This window comes from Perca fluviatilis, chromosome 24 (assembly GCF_010015445.1).
Source record: "Perca fluviatilis chromosome 24, GENO_Pfluv_1.0, whole genome shotgun sequence".
Taxonomy (NCBI): Eukaryota; Metazoa; Chordata; class Actinopteri; order Perciformes; family Percidae; genus Perca; species Perca fluviatilis.
This window is the reverse complement of record NC_053135.1, coordinates 13,837,071-13,851,888: the sequence shown is the minus strand read 5'-3', so window position 1 is coordinate 13,851,888 and position 14,818 is coordinate 13,837,071. Positions and strand designations below refer to the sequence as shown.

Sequence of the window (14,818 nt, the reverse complement as noted above, 5' to 3'; positions counted from 1 at the left end):
CTTGCAGCAGGTGAATTGGTCGTGCTATTAACGTCATCGCTACACAATTTCTTAGTAAAACAGAGATGGATTTCAAGGACTTTGCACACCGATTAATGGCCTCCAACGTTTATATTTTTTCTATGAATATTTGAGTTAACATGTAGCCTACTAAACATGAGTTGAATTTGCTCCGCAGCGCCGCCACGCCTTGATGCTCATGGCAATAATAGCATGTAGGTCTATAGTTATCTCTATTGAAGTGAATTAGGTTTAAATCGACGTCCTTATATTTTTGCAGTTTTACACATCATAATCCACGATGATCACATTACACCAAACTGAAATTGCAAGTTAAAATGACACACTGTTAATATTTTTAGAGACCCCCCAAAATTTCACAAATCACGTTTTCAGGGGAGCCCATGTCTTATTAAGGGGAGCCGAGGTCCCCCTAGATCCCCCGTAGTTCGCACCCTGGTTCAGAGACAGGATGAGCTCTTTGAAGTGAGAGAGTACAGGGGTCAGATGTGTCCATATGGCTGAGGCATCATGTCGCATTGAAGCTCAGACTGAACAGAAGGATTAAGCATCATCAACTGTATAAGCAACTCCTGTGTCTAGGGATACTTGCTTATGAGAGTCTCCAAAATGTACAGCTTGTATTTCCAAAGAATACTTGCACTGATAATTTTCAGTCCACATGGAGAATTAACTCATTTTCTTCAACATTTTCCTTCAGGGCTTTGAGGGTTGAGTACTGATGTGCAATGTTAAAAGAATGTTTGCCAAACTTGTTTTTTAGTGCTGCTGTGAAATTTTAAGTGTTGAATGGTTCCTTGGATTTGCTCCTTCACTGTTAAGTGAGCAGTGAATGTCATCTTATCACCATCTTTCTTTTTCTCCCTGATTTCAGAGAGAGAAGGATCGCTTTGTGACCGGCACGTAGAAATACGTGTCCAGTGTGAAAGGCCTGCCGCACGCTCAGACACTTAAAAAAAAAAAAACTTTATTTAAGCTACACAACACTTACACGGGCAGTGTGTTCCCAGTGTTAAGAGTAGGCTGAAGCAGCAGCTGAAGGGCAGCGAGGCTCAGGATATTGGTGTTGTCCCATGGGTGCTGTGCCCCCTATATGCCAAAAGAATATGTTGTCAGGAGTGGGACCTGTTGCTTCCAGATATCTGCGGTCTTGATGCATCCAGTGATATACCTCGGCCACAACGCTGTGTTACCACGTCAGAGGATTTCCCACATCCCCCCAACAGGGCTGTGATAGAGACATGAGCAAATACGAAACATTGCTTTCATTGAAAATCTTTTAGATAACACAAAACCATAGATGTATTATAATTTATTGACCGCACGAAACACTCAGCTGCAGCCTCTCTTTCTCTCCCCTCGTCTGCTCTTCGTCCGTACTCTGGCTCAAATGAATACGGGCGGCCATCCATGTTGAGGGTAGATGTCGAAGAGTAGTCTTAAGCAGATGTAAACACTCACACTTAAGAGAGAGCGTCCCTGTCCATCACAGGACGCGACATAAAGTCAGCCATGACGTTGTGCCGTCCAGCCACATACCTCACAGCAAACCAGTATGTCTGCAAGGACCATGGCACTACACCACACGCTGTGTGATCTCCAGCATCGCCAACACCACCTTCTCCAGCGAGGGGATCAGTCGCGCTGGATTGTGACGGCAGCCATGCGCCCCGTCACAATCCAATTATAATGAATCCACATTGTCGAAATAATTTAAATATTGAGCCATGGCACTGAAAATCAAGAACAATATTGTGGTTCCCTACAGCTTGTAATTTCTTTTCCAAATCTATAAAAATGCATTAAAGTGCACATATGTTAGCCAGAATTAGTTCTTGCCCTTTCAGCCAGAATGATTAAAAACTCTTCCAGAATTATCCTTAATTTGTTTAATTAATTTAAATTGCAGGTGCTTTCTGATCAGTGTAATGACCTCTCTACTCCTGCTAGACACTACACTATGAAACACATATCCAACACATCCTCAACACAATTTTTTTGATTCCACGATCGACATATGCGTTTATTGCAAAAATATCACATCATGTTCTTTTATTAAGACTGGACATAACCTTCCTTATCTTGATGGGATTCCCCATTCCATTAACATTCCAGGTGGAGAAACGTACAGAGCTGAAGACGACATAACTATATATTAAAATATCAAAGCCATCTTCTGAGCACATAACAAATACAAAGTGGTGATGACACAACTAAATCTCAAATAATCACAGAACAGTCCATGTGCACCTGAACCTGCACAATGCACAGTTTAACGCCATTAAAAATGTTTGTCAATTAAGTGAATTCAGGAAGCTGAATTAACTTGATTGACATCTCTTGAAAATTTTATACAGTATTTGATTATTTATTTATTTATTCCTGTCCATGTTCATTATGACAGATTTACCTGTGTACTGTCCAATTGGATTCTGTCATTGGTTTTGGGGGAAGGAGTGTCTCTGTTGATGTGTGTCCTGTGTTGTATTTACAATGTTGTTGGCATCTGGTGATGATTTTTCTGTGTATGTGGTTTTAGACATCCTGCTGCACATTAAATTTCCTTTTCTTTTTTTTCATGATACATTTTTATTAGTTTTTTTCATTTTAAAGAACAACAGAACGGACAAACACGCTTGAACCAGAACAACCAACCTCTCCCACCCCCCACCCTCCGTGGTCTCGAGGAAAAGAAAGCAAAAACAAACAAATAACAACAGAAATCACACCTTGCCTAGTCGCCCTCCTCTACTTCCTGTGATGCTGAGGTCATTAGGACTGATACCTGTGCTGCTGCACCTTCCCATAGGTCTATAGTAGATGATTTGGCTTTGTTAATCCTTGCTGTAGAGAGCTCAAGCATAATTATGTCCAGAAAATACGCCAGACACTGTTTGATACAAAGCGAGTTGAGCTATAATTTTCTTGGTCGCGGTTGAGCCGGCTAACCAAACTTTCTTTTGTCTCCCAAGCAGATGTAATTTAGAGTTGTCATTAAGTAACAAAACAATCGGGTCAGTAGGAATTCCACATCCTATCACATCAGATATTATATATATTATTATATTATGTATAACTCCTGCACCTGTTCACACTCCCAGACCATGTGCAGGAAAGTTCCAGTTTGTTCAGGTTGACAAAACGTGCAATAGGGAGTAGGAATGCCTTTAGAGACGTATCTCTTCTCACGTGTCCAATATGTCCTATGACATATGTTGAAGTGGATCTGCTGATGATTTGGGTTCTTGGAACAGTGGGAAATGTCCCAAACTGTATCCCAATTAATTACGTTCCCCTTCCGGGCTCAGCTCTCGCTCCCATTTCTTTACTATTGGGAGTTCTCCTACGGATGCTTGCATCAATTTAGCATAAATCCTGGACATTAATCCTCTCACAGAAAAATCACCAAGCCATTTAATGATTGGGTGGGTCTCAAGACTGTTCCCCCATGGTACTCCATAACATTTTAGGGCTGACCTTAAGTGAAGATAGAGGAAGAAGGATGTCCTAGGGATCTCAAAGCTAGTTCTCAGGTCCTCAAAACTCAACATACCTTCCCCATTGAATAACTGGTCTAGAGTATAAATACCTCTGTCACTCCACTGGTTACAAACAAAAGACATTAAGTGCATGTTGTGCCAAATTGGGGTGCTCAAATGCCACTTATTGGTGTAGCGTAGTTGCTCCTCCACCTGTTTAAAGTTGGCCAATGTGTTGGTGATAATAGGGCCATAGGCTAGCATACACTTTTTTTGGACACACACCTGCAAAGGTGAGGTCTTGCAGTCTTAGACTTCCAGTAAGGTTTTGCTCTATTTCTCTCCATGGAACTGTAGATGAGGGGTCTATCCACACTCTGAGGGCCCGTAGCTGAAAGGCTCTATGGTACACTTTAAAGTTGGGGAGGGCCAGGCCTCCCGTGTTCATGGTACATCGCAAGGTAGAGTATTTTAGCCTAGGTTGTTTACTATTCCAAATATACTGCCGGATTACAATGTCAAGTTTCTTCCAGAAATTTATTGGTGGGGGTAAGGGGATCATTGTACTTAAGAAGTTCACACGAGGGACTATGTTCATTTTAACATCAGCAATCCTGGACCGTAGTGATCCAGGCAGCACAGACGTATTAGTCAGATCCCTTTGAACACTACTTAATATAGTGTCATAGTTGTCCTGGACAACTCACTGTAGCGATGTGTAATAGGTGATGCCCAAATATGTAATTTTGCTTTGGCTAAGCTATGGGTTCTATTTTAAGTTTGGCAGGATACAGGTTTCGGAATCTCACCTCTCTCTCATGAACTTTTTATTACACTCCTTGAACCTGTCGTGCTTTATCTGTGTCACTCTGAAGAAGTCTGGAAATAGCATTATGTTGTTATTCTGCCAGGATAGCTTGCCCTTGCTTCTTGGCGCCCGCAACACCAGGTCCCGGTCCGTTGATCTTAGAAATCTCGCCAGAATGGTCCTGGGTCTGCCCCCTGCCTGGGGCTGCTGGACGGTGGTTCTGTGTGCAGTCTCAGTCTCAGTCTCTCTCTCAGTTTTCAGCAACTCCCGAATCAGGTCACCCAAAAACTTCACTGTATCTCCTCCCTCCTTACCCTCGGGATGCCCACAAAATGGACATTATTGTGTCGGTATCGATTTTCTAAACAATATTTTCCCAAAGCATGTTGACCTATCTCTTACTAGCGGCAGGATCATCCAGTCTTGCCTCTTTCAGCCCCCTCTAAACTCTCGACGCAACTCTCAACCTCATTCATTTTGATGACCAGGCCAAAAAACGAAATTACCCTTTATGTAAAACTCGTTCTGCTCCAGCATGAGTTTATATACACCTTCAGGAAGACAGGAACTTCAGAGAGTTGGGACAGCACGACAAAATAACACATCGTAGTTAAACTGTACTGCCTGCCTAAATTCTTTCCTCAATTAAGTGTTCATTAAATGCTTCTGTGTAACACACCGGGTGTGGAAGCGCCGCGATTAGTCGCGAAGCGGAGCTATTTTCATTTCGGAGCCCATATTATCCAATCTGTCCGTTCATACCAGCTGCGATCGTTTCAGCGTCTCCTCTATTTGTTCCGCAAGCTAAAGTGTCAAGCGAGGCAGGTAATCACATACAGGAAGGCCACAGTGCAGCTGAGTACTTTACAAAATAAACCAATTTAAAAATTAAACACCCAGGTTTAATGTCATTTTGGCTGTTTTGACTTCTCAGCTGTCTCCAGTGAGACACGCGATTAGGCACTCGGAGAGAGAGACCGATGAACGGACAGACAGTGACACACACACACACACACACACACATTGAGAGAGAGAGAGCGAGAGAGAGAGAGAGCCTAGAGGAGAAAGATCGCTTTGTGACCGGCGCGGAGAAATGCACGTCCGGTATGAATGGCCAGGTGCGCGATCATGCACGAATCTACGCTTCATGGCTATTCGCTGCGCTTCAGCGTGTGGTGTGTTTCCGCTGTAATTCATCAGGTCTCCCGAATCATATGTGAAATGATTTGTGCTGCTCCTGAGTTTTTCCTTAACAATATGTGTATGCTTTTTTTCAGCTTACAATGACAAGATTGTGTCGTTTCTTCGTCAACCAAACATCTTTGAGATTTTGCAGGAGAGACAACCTGATTTCAACTGGAATCATTCACTCAGGTATGCACACACACACACACACACATACATACACACACACACACACATACACAAACACACACACACACACCCGTACCAAGGTACCTAACACAAAGTTTATGAGGTACCTTTAGTATTTATTAGTATTATTAAGTATTTAAATGTATAGCTTTGATATGAAACAAAGATAGTCACCAGGTCTCAGTGTAATGTTGCTATGACAACAGGGAGAAGGTGCAGCTGATACGCACAGATGGAGGATCAGGATTGGCCAGGCTGTCAGGTGATGCTGATCTTGTCATGCTACTAAGGTGAGACCTGATTCCTTTTGTCTTCCCTTTCTTCAGTGTCTCGATCCCTCTCTGATGTTTGCTTCCTTATTTAATTTCTGATTTCTTTTTGATTTGACTGCAGCAATGCAAGGTGTGAAAGTCGATGACTGAGTCAGTGTTTAGTGATGAAGTTACACCAATGTTCAGAAAAATAAAGGACATGAGTGTCTTTCGCAATGTTTAGGCGCTGGCATTCCTTACGTCCTCAGCCGTTCTATTTATTGTCGTTCATTCTGAATCTATCGCCCACTAAGGATGGAATATTCTGCTGATGTTGGATTAATCATCTCTGAGGGCTGTCAGAAGTGTGAATCAGTAAAAGAAGAAAACCTCATTAGATTGCATATATATATATATATATATATATATATATATATATATATATATATATATACATATACATATATACAACACATATGGAATTATGTACTTAACAAAAAAGTGTGAAATAACTGAAAACATGTCTTATATTTTAGATTCCTCAAAGTAGCCACCCTTTTCTCTGATTTCTGCTTTGCACACTCTTGGCATTCTCTTGATGAGCTTCAAGAGGTAATCACCTGAGATGCTTAGCACTTGTTGGTCCTTTTGCCTTCACTCTGCGGTCCAGCTCACCCCAAACCATCTCGATTGGGTTCAGGTCCGGTGACTGTGGAGGCCAGGTCATCTGGCGCAGCACTCCATCACTCTCCTTCTTGGTCAAATAGCCCTTACACAGCCTGGAAGTGTGTTTGGGTCATTGTCCTGTTGAAAAATAAATGATGGTCCAACTAAACGCAAACCGGATGGGATGGCATGTCGCTGCAGGATGCTGTGGTAGCCATGCTGGTTCAGTATGCCTTCAATTGTTAAAGTAATGATGGCGTTTCTCTTTACTTAGCTGATTGGTTCTTGCCATAATATGAATTCCAACAGTTGTCCAATAGGGCTGTCGGCTGTGTATCAACCTGACTTCTGCACAACACAACTGATGGTCCCAACCCCATTAATAAGGGAAAAAATTCCACAAATTAACCCTGACAAGGCACACCTGTGAAGTGAAAACCATTTCAGGTGACTACCTCATGAAGCTCATTGAGAGAACACCAAGGGTTTGCAACGCTATCAAAAAAGCAAAGGGTGGCTACTACTAAAATATAATACGTTTTCAGTTATTTCAGCCTTTTTTGTTAAGTACATAATTCCATATGTGTTCATTCATAGTTTTGATGCCTTCAGTGAGAATCTACAATGTAAATAGTCATGAAAATAAAGGAAACTCATTGAATGAGAAGGTGTGTCCAAACTTTTGGCCTGTACTTTGTGTGTATGTATGTGTATGTATGTATGTATATATATATATATATATATATATATATATATATATATATATATATATATATAAATATATATAAATATATAACTTGAAAAGGGAGTGAAAAGGATCTGTCATCTACAAAAAATGTATTATCACTGTCAATTTAATAGTAATAGTTATGTTTTGACTTCGGTTTAAGCGTCTTTCGTTGAGACCTCTGTCAGTGTCGAACAATTAGCCAGTTCACGTGCTAATAATGCTCACAAATAACGTTAAATAATATATTAGAATTTCACTTACCGGAACTGCAGGGTAGACTGCTTGGGAGGGTCCATTAGTTCAATTAAATGTACAGCAAGCCATAATATGCGTTGGATATTTGCTTGAAAATTGTCCGAAAGGCAAAAACACAGCCAGGAAGTCAAGAGCAGTGACTCGCATTAGCTTTCACTGAACTGTCTGATAGGGAGCCTTGTCTCACTACAGGTGTTAAGGAAAAACTCAGGAGCAGCACAACTCATTTCACATACGTGAAGAAGATTTTGATGACTTACACAGAAGCATGTCGTAACATTAAAGAAAAAAAAAAAAAAAAAAAAAAAAAAATTAAAAAAAAATTTTTTTTTTTGTTAAAAACCATTTTTACCCTTTTTTTTTTTTTGGGGTTTTGAAAAGTGTGGCTGGCCCACCGACCTCCAAAAGGAGACAGTCCTGAAACAAAACATTCACTTATCATGCAGTTGTCTATGTAGACTCCATGAGTCTGTAGAGACACAAACATAATTATACATGAACAGGTTTGGTTATTAGAGACTGGCCAAATATTCTCATCCCCTGACCTGTGACCTATGAATGACCTGATGTTGTCTAAGCTCTTCCTTTGTCTCATCATACCACAACATGGTGTTTCTGGAAATTCCACCACAACAGGCACTTGTCAATCAAAGTGACCACTTTGATGAGTTATAACATAAATTCAACCCCCAGAGTTGTCATGACAGGTAAACTTAGCTGTAGAGACCAAAGACGTTTTTTTTTAACCAGGCTGTTAACAAGGGGTCTACGGAAATAAACTCACTTCTGCAGGTGACCACTCGATGAACTGCTCAGTACGGGAGGTTGCCCTTTGGGTTAGACGGAGCCCCAAGGAGATGCTACTTACAAATCTTGCTTTACTTCCCAAAAAGCTTTTTCTCTTGTTTCTGTGTCTTTTAGCAAACATGCACCATGTAAACATGAACACCTCCTTTTTCTCTTGTTTCTCTGTAGATTAACACTGCAACATGTAAACACAGGCACCACCTTTTTCAGTTGTTTCTCTGTAGATTTCAAAAATTTAAAATAAATGACCTTGGTTGTTAACTTATTCTTAGACAAAAATTAAGACAATATAAAATAACCCTAATATTCAAGACAATACATTAAAATAATACCAAAATAGACAACAAACTGTAAACCAATGGTCATATTATGTATTAGTGGTAAAACAATACGCACATATAGTAGTATAAGCCTCTCCACAGCACATGACTTCTTAGGAGCCCTCCAGAAAGCCTAGGTACTTTTCCCATTGTCTAATGTACACATTCAATCTTGCAAACCGTTTATATGACATATAAGACATAATCAAAGTCTAAACAATCTACAGGGAGTCCAATAGAAACAATGCATAATCTTGAACTGAATAAATTGCAATTCAAATCCCTTTCCCATGTCTTTTTAAGGGGTGAGCAAGCTTTTTATAACATTGAGAGATTGAGGGTCTATTAATGTCACAAGAGAGAGAGAGAGACACAAGTTAAGTGTCTTTTAAGTGTACTGTAAGACCCACTTTTTTTTTATTTTCTTTTGAACAAATTTAAGTTTAAAGGGGTGATAGAATGATTATATAGGGTATTTCACACTGTTCCTTATGGTCTCCTAATGGGGTATGTAACATTGGTTGGGCTGAAAATGGCCTGGTTGATATTTTATTGGCCCTTATGCATCCCTGTGTTTTGGCCCTATTTGTAACAAGAGCTTTTCTTCCAAATATGGTATGGTCATGAATATTTAGATGAGCTGCGCGCTGATTGGTTGAGTGACTTGCCATACGCACACATTAGAGACGCGCGCTGATTGGTTGAGAGAATCCCCAATACACATACATTAGAGAAGCGACAGAATCTCATATTCCAGACACTGCAATGTTTCATTACCAAATTCACTTCTGAGACTTTTTTAAGCGAGAAATCAACTATATAAAGCTGAAATATGGGCCGTTTTACAAAAATTTATGGCTAATTGCAAATTTGGTAAGACGTGTCGGACTTTAGGAGCTCCACACAGTCTGACGAGAAAGCGGCAGCCGGCTGTGCTCCATACCCAGGGCAAAGTCACCCTTTGTGGATACTGCACTACGGGGCTCTGCGGCCAGCTGCCGGCATAACTATAATATATTTACGGTTTGAATTTCGTCACGCCACATATGTAACATCATTCCCCAATGTCTTATAAAGCTAACCGTTGTGTCCGATTTGATTTTAAGGCATTTTTATGAACGCGAGGCGTCTTTGTAGGACGAGCAGCTGCTTGCTATATGTCCCATTCATTACAATGGGGAAATACCGCAGCTAGCTAGCTACACTGTCGCCATAACTAAATTATATTTACAGTTTGAATTTCGTCACGGCATGAATATTACAGGTTCCTCAAGGTCTTACAAAGCTTAGCTAACACTGGTCCGATTTCGGCTTTCAATTTAATGTATTTTTGTGAATGTCAGAGTTAGGAGGAGGCTAGCTAGCTCTCATTGATGGACTCCATCTCACCGCGGCTCTATCAATGAGACTCGCGGACAAGAGGCGTTTATTTCCCCGATTGTTTGTTTAAATAACTCAACACACATACCCATTATAAGATTTACTGGAACCTGCGGGCTGCGGTAAAAGATTGCGGGGTAACAAGCTTCGCTGACACTGCGCCGGTCAGGGCGGCGATGTAGCAACCCAGGCAGCACCAACACCGGCACTAAACTCCGACACACACTCGGAGAAAATTTGCAATTAGCCATCCATTTTCTTAAAGCGGCCCATATTTGAGCTTTATATGGTTGATTTCTCGCATAAAAAAGTTTCAGAAGTGAATTTTGTAATGGAATAGCAGAGATCTGCGTGACCTAGCTAGATTCAGAAAACTACCTGATCTCAGGTCATGTAAATGTTGGGGCATGACCGCTCTCTTAATACACCCATGGGCTGACAAAGGTTACGGTTTTTGAGATGCTTACGCAAGCAACTAGCTTTGTTGAGATTCGCCCGTTTTCAGCGGCAGTTTCAAAAAATGAGATTTTCATAGTAAAGGGGTGTCATTGGGATTTTGAGCTTCTATGTATGTCCTATTTACCCACCGAACTGTCATTATTCAACTATGAGAGGGTAAAATCGGTTTTGCATTCTATCACCCCTTTAACAAACAAGAACAAAAAAAAAATTAAAGCTGCAAGCAGCGATGACGGGCCCTCGCTTCTTGCCCCGGGGGGGAACTGGCAAATGCAACATCACATGTAGACCACACATTCTAAGTTTCATGTAAATCTGAATAACTTTTGCCAAGATAGAACCGTTCATGTTTCGAAACCTACCTACAGGAAGTTGTTCCTCCATAACTTGCGCATCGTGTTAGCTATCAAAATTATTTTAGTCACAAGGGTCCACCGAGTCTATATCCAAGTTTTCGTGCAGATTGGACTCACGGCCTAGGAGGAGTTAGACCAAGTATGTTTCCCATATATCGCAATGTGAATAATTAATAAAAGAAATTCTCACAGCGCCATCTAATGGCCGATTCACTCTGAATTTGGCATGGATGCTCATGCCCCTATTCGGAAAAACTGTGTCATGTTTGGTGTCAATTGGAATAAATCTTGGTAAGGTATGCAACTTCCTGTTTCGACAGCCCCCTACAGGAAGTTGGTCCTCTGTAACTTGCGCATTGTGTTAGCTATCACAATTATTTTTATAACTTTTAGTCACGATAGTCCACCGAGTCCATATCCAAGTTTTTGTGCAGATTGGACTCACGGCCCAGGAGGAGTTAGACAAATTAGGTTTCCCATATATCGTGATGTGGCTAATTACAAAAAAAATTCTAACAGCGCCTTCTAATGGCCGATTCACTATAACTTTGGCATGGATGCTCATGCCCCTATGCGGAACATCTGTGTCATGTTTAGTGTCAATCGGAATAAATCTTGGTAAGATACGCAACTTCCTGTTTCAACAGCCCCCTACAGGAAGTTGATGCTCTGTAACTTCCACCTTGTGTTAGCTATCAAAAATCTTTTGATAACTTTTTGTCACGTGGGTCCACCGAGTCTATGTGTACATTTTTGTGCAGATGGGACTCCCGCTCTAGGAGGAGTTAAAAAAAGTAGGTTTCACATAAAGCAAATTTGCTATATTAATTTAAAAAATGACAACAGCGCCATCTAAAGGCCGATTATCACCATATTTGGCACACAGCCTCAGTAGCACATGAGGAACAACTGCACTAAGTTTTGTGTCCATTGGAATAGCTGTTGACAAGATACAACAGTTTCTGTTTCCACACCCACCTATAGGAAGTTGGTCCTCCTTAACTTGTGCACTGTGTTAGCTATCAATATTCTTTTGATAAGTTTTTTTCATGAAGGTCCTCCGTGTCTACTTGCAAGTTTTCGTGCCGATCAGACTCACGTCCCAGGAGTAGTTAGACAAAGTAGGCTTCCCATATATCAATATTTTGCTGATTAATAAAAAAAAATATTAAAACAGCGCCATCTAATGGCCAATTGCCACCAACTTTGGCACAGATGCTAAACCGGCCATGAGGAACGACCTTGTCAAGTTTCGGGCAATCGAAATAATTGTTGCCCCGATAAGGCAATTTCCTGTTTAGACAGGAAGTTGCTATAACTTGAGCATTTTTTCAACTATCAAAATTCTCTGGATAACTTTTCGTCATGAGGGTCAACAGATACTACCTGCAAAGATTCAAGAAGATTGAAATCACAGCCTAGGACAAGTTCGAAAGAATGTAAAACACCTGAAAAATGCATAATTAAAAATGGCCGCCTTCTGGTTGGGCGGAGCTAATGAAGGTAAATGGGGAATATGTCCGCAATTATTAGAGCAATATGTGTATTAGATCTGGTGATGATCAGACCAACTATGTCCATGTTAAGGCCTTCTACGCCTTAGGGGGCGCTATGGAGCCCGCTTAGAGGTATGGCCCAAATCGCTGTACAGTCATGCAAAGCTCCCAGGTGTTTATGTGTGCGCCAATTTTTGTGAGTTTTTGTATATATTGAGGCCGTCAAAAATGTGCCCAAGTGCTAAATCCAATTAGGGGGCGCTATAGAGCAACCGTACCACTCCCAAGCCTAAATGTGCATTCAGATGAAAGATTTTAATATTCTGCAAATGGCTGCAAAAGTTTGAGAGTTTTCGTGCATCCTAAAGTCCTCAAACATGTGTTCATAAAATGAAGATTTTTTCAAGAAAACCAATTTTTCAGAAATTTTAGAATTTTAGAATTTTTTCTAAAAATAGCACGATGGAGTTCAAGATGAGACCTATGTTCCCTCAAAAGTTGGTATATTAACTTATTACTTTTGTCGTAATTAATGCGCACGTTAGGAGGCTCTATGGAGCCCCCTGGCAACGCCCGAGCCCAATTATTACAATACTTTGCAATTTTCACCAGTTGTGACATGTGTGCAAATTCTTGTGAGTTTTCGTGCATACTAACCCCCTCAAAAATGCAACAAAGGACTCGGAAAAATAATAATAATCTGACGAAAAACAATAGGTTCCTTCGCACTTTCAGTGCAAGGCACCGTTGGGGCCTTGCACTTTCGTGCTCGGGCCCTAAAAAAGAAAGAACAAAGCTCAGCACAACATAGATCTGGACAATATTCAGGACATATGACACAATACAAATAAAAATGGCTAATCTATAGCGATGCCATTCAGTATAGATGCAACAGTAGAGTTGGTAAAACGAAGATAAGGAGTCCAAATATTTAAGAAACGTCCTTTTGTAGAATGAAGAAGGCAAGTTAGGTATTCCAGAGGAAAAAGCTCCATGATGAGTTTATGCCAAGATGTTTTAGAAGGTTTGTCGCTGATCCACGACAGGAAAATGTTCTTGCGTGCACCATAGGTGAGAATATCATATCGTCTGCCTGAATCAGGACTGATTTTTACTGTCTCTATTAGGGCTGTTGGAACGAATACCGAAATTCGAATATAATTCGAATAGTAAAAAAAATCAATACTATTCGAATGTTGAAATTACTATTCGAATGTGACTTTTTTTATATAAATATGTTGGCTAACGTTAGCTAATCTCCCTCTTCTCGCCTTGACCTACCCGCATGTGTGATTCATATCACGCCGTATGAACAATAACAGCGGGAGTGAGAAACACAACACATTGTGAGGTCTTAAGACAACGTTACGTAGCGAGTAACATTAGTACAACATCACAGAGCTAACGTTACGTAGCGAGTAACGTTAGTACAACATCACAGAGCTAACGTTACGTAGCGAGTAACGTTAGTACAACATCACAGAGCTAACGTTACATACCGAGTAACGTTAGTACAACATCACAGAGCTAACGTTACATACCGGGTAACGTTAGTACATGGGGGAGTGACAGGCTGCGGCTGGAAATCGTAAGTAGGACGGGAAATAGTTTTGACATGACTTTAAAATCGACTTCCACCGAGCCAAAATGCTGATGTTATCAATAGTTCGTTCTGCGTCGGGAGGTAACTTTAGCGTAGCTGGGAGATTCATGGAGAAAGCTAAAGTTTATGTTAGCTGCCCTACAGCTGTCAGAGTTAGCTTCTACTTCATATATTACATTTTAACAGCTGTATTCTCAATAATGTGACAATCTGCTGGAATCAGGTTGCTTATAAATCACTAAAATAGTAGTGACAGCAACGTTTGGCTTAGTTATTAATGCAGTTAGCATCGTTTGTTACTTACCTAGTTTATGACAAATGGTTTCGGCTGTGCTTCCTAACATGATGACTTTGTGCTAAACGAGCACCGTTAGCCTTTACAACAGAGCCGCTTCACTTGTTAGATTATGTTTCATTACTCTGTTGATTTGTGTTTGTCGCTGTGTGCTCGTGGTGGAAAATGAATGTAAACAAAGTTGCGTGCAGGTCGCCTCAAGGCCAGGCTAATGGATGCCCCTCTAGTGGACAGAACGTGTAACAACAACCACATGCTTGTAGTGGCATTGACAATGCATAAGCCAGAGTAGTGTAGAACATATTTAACAGGCTGCATTTTGAGCATTAAATATTCAAATATAAAAAAAAAAACTCAAATGGTATTATAAGGGAGATTGACAGCTCTAGTCTCTATATCCCAAGAGCAGCGAGACAGGATCACAGGTCATAGCAGTTCCAAATATGGCGCTCATATCTTTCAGAATATCTTGCCAGTATAACTGAATTTTAGGACAGTACCAAACACAATGAGTATAT

The 14,818-nt window shown here is 40.7% G+C and overlaps 1 protein-coding gene across 1 annotated transcript in view; it reads left to right on the top strand.

Annotated features, from left to right (window-relative positions):
• hecw2b (HECT, C2 and WW domain containing E3 ubiquitin protein ligase 2b) overlaps positions 1–14,818 on the top strand; it is a 210,992-nt gene that overhangs the window by 156,535 nt on the left and 39,639 nt on the right. Inside the window, exons 18-19 of the mRNA XM_039792539.1 lie at positions 5,586–5,682; positions 5,889–5,972. Coding sequence (XP_039648473.1) covers positions 5,586–5,682; positions 5,889–5,972 — 181 coding nt within the window. The remainder of the gene's footprint in view (positions 1–5,585; positions 5,683–5,888; positions 5,973–14,818) is intronic.